The sequence below is a fragment of the Sorex fumeus genome, unplaced genomic scaffold (assembly GCF_029834395.1).
Source record: "Sorex fumeus unplaced genomic scaffold, SorFum_2.1 ptg000064l, whole genome shotgun sequence".
Taxonomy (NCBI): Eukaryota; Metazoa; Chordata; class Mammalia; order Eulipotyphla; family Soricidae; genus Sorex; species Sorex fumeus.
In genome coordinates, this window is record NW_026606121.1 from 5797173 (window position 1) to 5805957 (window position 8785).

At 64.4% G+C, this 8785-nt stretch overlaps 2 protein-coding genes across 2 annotated transcripts; both read right to left on the bottom strand.

Moving 5' to 3' along the window:
• Positions 1-3099: 3099 nt before the first annotated feature.
• Positions 3100-4423, bottom strand: TNFRSF18 (TNF receptor superfamily member 18). The gene is made up of 5 exons (XM_056128389.1): positions 4289-4423; positions 4062-4184; positions 3605-3692; positions 3310-3512; positions 3100-3236 (listed from the first exon to the last, which is right to left on the bottom strand). Exons 1-5 carry the CDS (start codon positions 4419-4421, stop codon positions 3100-3102), a joined length of 684 nt encoding a protein of 227 aa, XP_055984364.1. The 5' UTR covers positions 4422-4423.
• A 1585-nt stretch (positions 4424-6008) lies between these two features.
• TNFRSF4 (TNF receptor superfamily member 4) lies at positions 6009-7778 on the bottom strand. The gene is made up of 7 exons (XM_056128387.1): positions 7553-7778; positions 7348-7470; positions 6986-7087; positions 6834-6900; positions 6373-6542; positions 6166-6294; positions 6009-6095 (listed from the first exon to the last, which is right to left on the bottom strand). The coding sequence occupies exons 1-7, from the start codon at positions 7707-7709 to the stop codon at positions 6025-6027; spliced, it is 819 nt and encodes a 272-aa protein (XP_055984362.1). The 5' UTR covers positions 7710-7778; the 3' UTR covers positions 6009-6024.
• Positions 7779-8785: the final 1007 nt, after the last annotated feature.

Sequence of the window (8785 nt, forward strand, 5' to 3'; positions counted from 1 at the left end):
TGCAGTACTAGGCACCTGGAGTAGCTGGGCACCTGAAGTAGCTGGGCACGTGCAATACCAGGCACCTGGAGTATCTGAGCACCTTGAACAGCTGTGCTCCTGCAGTACCAGGCACCTGGATTAGCTGGGCACCTGCAGTACCAGGCACCTGGAGTATCTGGACACCTGTACATCTGGAGATTCAAAGTGTATCTGAATAGCAGGCAGAGAATAGGTGACCAAGACCCTTGCCATGGACCAAAGAGTACAGGGGACAAGTGATACTTGCTTTGCATGTGACCAGCACTGTTCAGTCTAGCACTGCATATGGCCACTGAGCACTGCCAGAATTGACCCCTAAGAACTTCCAGGTGTGGCTCCCAAACCCAAAATCTACTAAAACCCCTGTCAGCCTCACCACAGGGCAGAGTAGGGTCCCCGAGGCTGCCTGGGAGCTGCTCATCACTGAGGGAGTCTGTGACCCCACAGAGGTGGGCCCCTAAGTGCTGAGGTAAACTCCCACCTGCTCTCCTCCCCTCTCCCATACTCCTGTCTCCCCACCCTTCCCTCCTCCACCCCTTCTCCCAGACCATATCTATGGGGCCTTGCAGGGAGGGGGAATCTAGAGCAGTGTGGAATCTCTGCAGAAGATGTGGGCTCAGAACAGGCGTCTTACATTCCTGCAGTGCCCATCAGGGGAAGACGGCCTCTGGCCAACAGGCCCACAGCTCACCAGAGAGCAGTAGAGCCCAAGAGATGGGCAGAGCAGCCTCAGACCTCTCCCCTGGAACTGTCTCCTGGAGAGTGACTGGAGCACCTTGAGCCTCCCCTGGGAGCACCTCACTTCCTGAGACTTCCTGGAAAGATGAGTGTGTGAGCACCAGGTGTGTGAACATGAGTGTGTAAACATCTGTGTGGATATGTGTGTGTGAGTGCCGGGTGTGTGGACATGAGTGTGTGTGAGTGCCGCGTGTGTGGACGTGGGTGAGTGCAAGTGACAGGTGTGTGGACGTGTGTGTGAGTGCCAGGTGTGTAGATATGAGTGTTTGTGTGAGCATCAGGTGTGTGGACGTGTGTTAGTGCCAGGTGTGTGGACATGTGTGTGAGCGCCAGGTCTGTGGACGTGAGTGTGTGAGCGCCAGGTATATGGATGTGCGTGTGTATGTAGTGCCGCGTGTATGGACGAGTGAGTGCCACATGTGCGGACGTGAGTGTGCATGTGTGAATGCTGAGTGTGTGCACGTGAGTGTGCATTTGTGAATGCTGAGTGTGTGAGTGCCATGCATGTGAACATGAGCATGTCCAAATGTGGGAGTGCCAGGTGTGTACAGTGTGTGAATGTGCATGTGCCTGTGTGAGCACCAGGTGAACGTGAGTCTGTGAGCAAGATGTGTGTGACCTTGAGTGTGCATGTGAGTGCTAGGTGTGTGAAGATGAGTCTGTGGGTGCCGGATATGTGAACGTGAGTATGTGAGTGCCAAGTTTGGGTGCTGTGGGTGTGCCTGTGAGTGTGGGAGGGTACACATATCATGTGGGTGCATGTGCAAGGACACTGGTTTTGTGAATATGCGTGTGTATCATGTGGGGTGGGGTGTGAGTGTACTGTGGGAGCATCAGAGTGCGCGTTCATGGGAGTGCCTGCATGTACCACCTGAGTGTGCCGATGTGTTATGCAAATGTGAGTGTGAGCAAGTGTGTTGTATAAGTGACGTCTGGAAAGTCGTGCATGTGCTGGGATGCTGTGTTGTACCAGTGTGGGTGTGGGTGGGGTGTCAGTGCGAGTGTGTGTCCTGGAGGCCCCGGCTCTTCACTGGGGTGCGGGTGGAGGGCCACAGGGAATCGAAAGAAGCCAGCACCCACCAGCAGATCCTCTCTGCCCTCAGGCTCAGCACAGGCCTGGGGACACTCAAAGGAGCCAGGCGCTGTGGCCGGGCTTGGCGCCCAGGCACTCTGATGCCGGGGAGCAGCAGCAGCCATCGGGGTCCACCTGCCCCCAGACTGCGTGCCGGGGTTCACAGGTGGGGCTCTGCCCTGGCAGATCTCAGCCAAGATAAGGCTTCTCAGCGGGGGTGTGGCCGCAGGGCTGTGGGCCTCATAGCTTATCTATGCTGAGCAGTCTCCGGCCCCCGCACGGGATGTGGTTTCCAGAGTTCCTGGAGCAGTTCCCGGACAGATGGGGCTTTCCGGGGCACGGAGGGGGCAGCTCAAGGTGGCTACCCTGCCTGAGACACCTCACGGCAAGGCAGGGATGAGGTGGGACCCTCCTGCCCCTCCTCAGGCCCCTCACCCTGTCTGGGGGTACCTGAGCCTCCCATGCAGAGCCGTGACTCAGGGCTGGCAGCAGAGGCTCTGGCTCCTGGGACAGACCCTCCCAGCCTGCACTAGAGAGCCCCCGCCCACCCCCGCTCGGCCTCGGAATCCCCCGCCCGCCCGTGACTGCGTCACCAGCAGCACCCCCACACACACCCACATCCCAGTGGAGTTTCCTCGCTGACTCAAGGGCACGCACCCCACCCCCACTGGCCGCCCTGGCCTGTGGGAAGGAGCTGGGGCAAGCGGGCACCAGCCCTACCTGGCATGGGGGAAAACACCCAGCTGTGCTTGGGGAACTGGTGATGGGCAGGATGGGCAGGATGGGCACGGGCTCGGGGGGTGCAGCAGGCCCAGAGCAGCCTGGCGTCTCGGGTGTTCATGCATTCATTCCCGCTGTCCTGTCTCTGATGCCCCCGCCCTCCAGGCCCAGGCATGAGCACACCCTGGGTGCATTCGGGGGCCACCCCACCTTCCCCACGGCAGATGAGGGAGGTGGGCCCTGGGCAGCGAGCCGACAGGCAAGGCTGTGGCACGTGCCAGTCATGCCGCTGCCGAGACAAGTTTCCACAGGCTCTTGTGCCACATCCAGCAGCAAGTCCTTACGGCCTCCCTTGGGGGTCTGTCTGCCCTCTGGGGAGTGCAGCTCACTCCACTGGAGGGATCCCAAAGCAGAGCCCAGGGTCCTCAGGACAGGCAGACGCCCAGCCAGGGTGGGAGGCGGCACTCAAGCACCAGACAGCGTTTATTGGGGGGAGGGCTGTGTGGCTCTCCCCCCTTTTCCCCCCCAGAGGCAGGGCCCGGGCTGCCTCACACCCACAGGTTCTGCAGCCGCCCCTTGTCCTCCGGCCGCTGCTCACCCCGCTCCTCCTGGGGGAACTGGCAGCTGCAGGAATCGTCCGCGGGCGGCCCCCGGCCCGCAGCAGCGTCCTGGAGCAGCGGGCTCCCTGCGGAGGGCTGTGGTCAGCAGGCTGAGACCCCCGTCCTGGAACCCCTGCCCCCTCCCCAGGCTCAGCTGACCTGGAAACCACACATGGGGCCGCCTCAGCTGCCAGAGGTGCAGGCTCAGTTGGACCCCAACCAGGACCAGGATGCAAGCAGCCACAGCGAGGAGAGCCACGGACGACCCGCTGCGCCCAGCAGCCGGCGGGAACCCCGGGACACACACGGCGTTGTGGGTCCTGTTTCCCGGGAACACGGTGGAGAACCCCAACTGGGAGCAGCTGAGGTACAGGTTGCAGCCAGGTCAGCCCACAGGGCTCCCCACTGGGGGGGGGGTCAAGGGGTCCGCCCTGGAGGTGGCCCCCGGACTCACTCTGCCCATGGCCTGCAGTGGCCCTCACGGCCCCCGGAGAAGCGTCCAGGTTCACAGTCCACACAGTCGAAGTCAAAGACGAATTTTCCTGGAGTCAGAGGGATGAGGTCGGCCCCGAGTAAATGAGCGGTCAGAGGTGGGAAGCAGAGTCTGAAAACACCAGGTCTAACCCAGAAGGCCCACAGGAAGGAGCTGCTGGTGCCAGCCCCACACCCCATCACTCACCAGGGTCCTTCCCCAGGCCCCACACCCAGGGCCCTTCATGCCCTCCTGAAGTGCCCAGATGCCAGGGCAGCTTCTGGCAGAGCCAGGCGTGAGGCTGGGTGGGGACACCTATGAGCCGGGAGACCAGACAGAGACGGGGCTGGAGCAGGCGGAGGAGGTCTCAAAGCCACTCACAGGGCTGGCCAGACCTGGCATTAAGCCCCTCTCCCCTCCCCTCGTTCCCGGCTCCCACCGTGAGGCTGCGCCCGCTGGCCAGGGGGACAGGGGTGATGTTTGCAGCTGCTGCAGCCGGGGTCCCCGCAGTGGAACTCCGGGGTGGCACAGGTGCAGTTCGGCTCGGGGCAGGCGTCCTGGGCTGCAGGAGTAAGGCAGACTCAGCGCCGGGCAGAGGCCCCTGCGCCGCACGCGCGCGGGAAACCCGGGTGTCCCCTGTTCCCGGCCCCGCGGTCCCCGCCTCACCCGGCGCGCACGAGCGGCAGCAGCGCGCGTCCGTCCCCGTGCCGCGCAGGGTGCGGCCGGGGCCGCAGGGCTGGGCCAGGCCGAGCGCGCACAGAAGCGCCAGAGCGCACAGCCCGCGCGCGCCTCTGGACATGACGCCCGCCGCCCGCGCGCGCGCGCGCGCGCGCGGGGGCTTTAGGGGCTCGGGTCCGCCCCGCCCCGCCACGCCCCGCCCCGCCACGCCCTGCCGGCCCCGCGCGCCCCACCGTGCCCCAACGCGCCCCAACGCGCCCCAACGCGCCCCAACGCGCCCCGCCGCCCGCGCGCAGGGAGTGGGGCGCGGGCGCAGCTGTTCCCGAGACTGGCCAGGAGCTGCGCGGTGGTGGTGCATCGCCAGACCCGCGGGGGCCGCGCTGTGGGGACGCCCAGGGGCCTCGCGTGTGTTCAGGTACACCGGGATGTCCTCCGCGTCCCCTCTGTTTGGCTGGGAAACCAGAAGCTGAATTCACAGGGTGGATTTAAAAAAACTCCACCGTCCTGCAGGCTACTGCAGGGGGACCCTCCTGGCCTAGAGAGAAACGGGTCAGGCAGGACATGGACCAGAGCAGATTTGTCTTGACGTGTACACACACACACAGACACACACGCACGCACACGTGCACACGCACGCACACGTGCACATGCGCACACACTCACACACATGCACACACACATGCCTGCAGGACAGTGGCAGCAGAAGCAGGTTTGGGTCAGCAATGGCCAGTGCAGTGGGATCCCTGTGCCCTGAGCCCTAGAGCCTGCAAATGACCCTGGGGAGGGGTCGAGACCCCCACCCTCCACTAAGGGTGTTCTGGGAAAGACCTGCACCCTCCATACCCCCTTTCATCTCAGACCCCTACCCGCCTCCAGCCTCCAGGGGCGTCTGGCTGTGATTTCGATTCACAGCTGCTCTGAGGGTTCACTCCAAGCCAGCCCCCGACTGGGGCTCTGTGGGGAGTTGGCTGCCCATATATGCACCGCTGCCCTTGCCCCACTGTGGTCCCCACTCTGCAACTGTGGTCCCCACTCTGCAACTGTCCACCTCCAGCTGGAGCTTGTCAGCTCTGGGGTCAGCCAAGGGGCGAAGGGGGATGCCCGTGCCTCTGCTGTCCTGGGTTGTCCTGAGGACAGTGCTTCCTACCAGGAACTCCAGGCGCCCACAGGACCTGGCAGGCAACGGCAGCACCCCTGAGGGACACACACTCAGGACTGGCAGAATGTGGGGTCCTGAGACTCAAGGGGAGTGTCGGTGTCTGCTCAGAGCCCCACCTCTCGCACCCGGCTGGGCACTACAGACCCCACAGGCCTTGGCAGACTGACATACCCCTAAGCACAGAGACCCCCAGAACAGAACCTTCAGGGACTTTGGGGGGGTTGTTTTTGTTGGGGGACCACATCCAGTGATGCTCAGATTTTACTCCTGGCTCTGCATTGCAGGGACCACTCTTGATGGTGCTCAAGGGATCTAGGAGATGCTGGGGATGGAACCTGGGTTGGCCACATGTAAGGCAAGTACTCTCCCCACTGTCCTGTGGCTCTGATCCCATAGGGGCTTTAGGCTGTGGAGCCCCCTCACTGCCCAGCCCGCAGTCCAGTCAGGGATCTTGGTTTGCAGAAGTGGTTTATTGGGGCACAGGTGGTGGGCCCCAGGGGCCCAGGAGCACCTAAAACAGTGCAGCGGGGGGCCCCACTCCCCAGGGTCCCCAGGGAACGCAGGCTCAGATCTTGGCCAGGCTGGAGTGGGCGTCTGCGTGCTCCTCCTGGACAGGGGTTCGGAAGTTGTTCCCACCTGGGGAGGGAGAGCAGAGTGAGGGTCCTTCCCCTGCCGAGACTGGGCCAGGCCCAGTGCAGACACTCACCTCGGGCGCTGGGGGTGCCGGGCAGCCGCCTCCAGAGTCGGCAGTGCAGGAGCAGGACCAGCAGGGCCCCTGAGGCCAGGAGACCCAGGCCCAGGCCCAGCGCCAGCGCACGGCCTGCCGGGAACAGTCCTGCGGAGGCCACAGACAGGCTGGAGGCCGCTCCCCTCCCTCCTGGCCCTCCCTCCTCCATACCCCGAGACCCCTTACCCCCAGGAGGCTCTCTGGAGGGGCTGGAGGAACTCTGGGAGGCCAAGCCCTGGGTGCTTGTGGGGCTGGGGGTGTCTGTGGGGCGCGTGGCTGTGGCATTTCTCTCGTCACAGACGGTGTCCACACTGCTGTTGGCTGGCCGAAGGGTAGGCTTTCCTGCCAAGGAGCAGCTGGGGAACAGAGAGGTGGGGTGGGCATGGGAGGGGCCCCCATTCCCCTCACATCCCATACCCAGAAACCCTGGCCTTCCTGCCCCACCAGCATGGCACAAGGCTGCCTTGTCCCTGGCTGGCCCGGTGGGATGGAGGAAACGAGCCCAGAGGGCCCGGCTGGGCTCTGGGGAGGACAGTGGGCGCTGTGGGAGACAGGGGCCCTCGGTAGGTGGGGCCCCACTGAGCTGAAGAGCCACAGGCTCCTGCCCACCCCCTCCCGCCCACCCTTGGCTCGGATTAGCTTCTCACTTGGTCCAGGGCTTGCAGGCCTGGTGATGACCGGGGGAGAAGTGTCCTGGGGGGCAGGGGACACAGTCTGCAGGAGACAGCAGGACAGCGCCTCAGCGTCTGCTGCCTGGACGTCCCCATGGCCCTTACCACTGCCCGGCCCTCAGGCTCACCCGCTCCCAGCTTGTATCCGTGTCGGGGCTGCATGCCTGGCTGGCAGCTGCAGACGGTGTCGCGCGTGGACGTGCACTGCTGCTGCATCCTGCTGCCGCTTCCTGGGGACAGGGCAGCAGAGGGTAGCCCAGTGTCCACCTGCCCAATCCTGCGCCCCAGGGGCGCCCTCACCAGCGTCCCTGCAGCTCCCCAGGGCACCCGTGCCCACAGCTCCCCTGCCCCTCCCACCTCCTCCCCCCACCCACAGCTTCCCCGGGCCCTCGGCCCCCAACTCCCCTGCTCTATCCCCACCCCCACCCCCCGCCCCCCGCCGTCCTTAGGGGTGGTGCTGTCTGCGCCGAGGCCGGCACACTCCACTCACGGTGGAAACACTGCGTGCAGGGCTGGCATGGCTGGTAGTTGAAGGCCTCATTGTAGTAGCCGAACTGGCACGGCTGACACTGTGTGTCCTGGTTGTCGTCACAGCGCTTCTTCATGCCGAAGCCTGCGGCAGGCAGCCCTGGTCACCCCTCGCACCTCCCGGCCCCCCGGCTCTGCCAGCGTTCCCGCTGGGCCAGCCTGCTCACCTGGCGCACATTCCTGGCAACACCTGCCGTTCCCCGGGTAAGTGGCCCCGACACAGTGCAGCCGGGCCCCCTCGGCTAGCTGCAGCCCCAGGAGAAGGACCTGCAGGAGCTGGGGGGCTGTGCCGGGCGCCCCGGGCGGCCCCCTGGCCACCTGCATCCTTCCCGTGGTGCTGAGCGTGCGGTCGGGGTGGTGTGTCGGGTTTTTCCTTGCAGGATGTGGCTATAAGGGCTGCGGGGAGGGGAGGGCGGGAGGAGGAGGGACAAGGAGCAGAGGGGGTGGGGTGAGAACCCTGAGGGCACCTGTGCCCCCTCAGGCTGGTGCTGATAATGGGCTGGGATCTGGGTGCCCTCCACAGGGGCCTTCTGGTGCCACCACCCAGGGGGTCCTCAGCCTCAGACCTCTGACCCCTATCTGCAGCGCCCTGATGGGTAGGGACCCACAAATGGCCGGCAGCTGGGAGCGAGAAGAGCACACGGTTACACCGCCTGTGCAAAGCCCAGCGTGGACACAGGCTCCGGGTCCAAGCTCAGGCAGGTCCAAGCTCAGAGACACAGGGGCTCGGGGACTCCAGGCACCTCCACCCTGAATGCCAGCCCAGGCCTGGACGGCTGCGGGGGCTGTACAGCCACCCCCGGGGGCCGCTCCTGTGGGTGGAACGTGGGTATGGGAGCCTCTGAGGAGAAACTCAGCAGATGTGAGCAGGAGGCCCACACCCCGGGATCTGCACCAGCCCCACTGTCCTGCCTCTTGTCGGGGCCTTGGACTCCCGGCAAATGGCATTCATGCACACACACATGTGCACGATGTGTCTGAGCACGCCTACTGTAAGCATGTGCAAGGACATGTACAGTAAACTGTGTACACGGTACGCTCATCGCTCCATGACACACTGTTCACTCATGCCACAAGCACCTGTCTACAGCAGCACACACGTCACCTCCGCGCCCCTTGGCACAGACACGCGTGCAGCTTCCCATCAGCCTGAGCCCCTGAGGATCTGCTGAGTCGCCAGTTGTGAGGTTTCAGGTGGGGGCGGTGCCGGAATTTCCCACCAACCACACAGGTGAGGCACTTCCTCAGGGCCTCCTTTGGGGAATTCCACAGGGTGCTGCCAGCAAGGTGGATGCGGTGGTGTGGCAGGGCCCACCCATGGCAGTGAGCTGAGGAGCAGTTTGTAGAGACCGGCTCCCCTCTGCAGCTCAGACAGGGGTGGCCGGGTCAGAGCTGCCTCC

Excerpts from the sequence above, each read along its gene's own strand:
- TNFRSF18 (XM_056128389.1), bottom strand. The coding sequence starts at position 4,421 with ATGTCCAGAGGCGCGCGCGGGCTGTGCGCTCTGGCGCTTCTGTGCGCG. Across the intron at positions 3,693-4,061 it reads CCAGCGGGCGCAGCCTCACG|GAAAATTCGTCTTTGACTTC; the intron begins GTGGGAGCCGGG and ends CTCTGACTCCAG. Across the intron at positions 3,237-3,309 it reads GCCCCATGTGTGGTTTCCAG|GGAGCCCGCTGCTCCAGGAC; the intron begins GTCAGCTGAGCC and ends AGCCCTCCGCAG.
- TNFRSF4 (XM_056128387.1), bottom strand. The coding sequence starts at position 7,709 with ATGCAGGTGGCCAGGGGGCCGCCCGGGGCGCCCGGCACAGCCCCCCAG. Across the intron at positions 6,543-6,833 it reads GCCTGCAAGCCCTGGACCAA|CTGCTCCTTGGCAGGAAAGC; the intron begins GTGAGAAGCTAA and ends TCTGTTCCCCAG. Across the intron at positions 6,295-6,372 it reads CTCCAGAGAGCCTCCTGGGG|GACTGTTCCCGGCAGGCCGT; the intron begins GTAAGGGGTCTC and ends TGGCCTCCGCAG.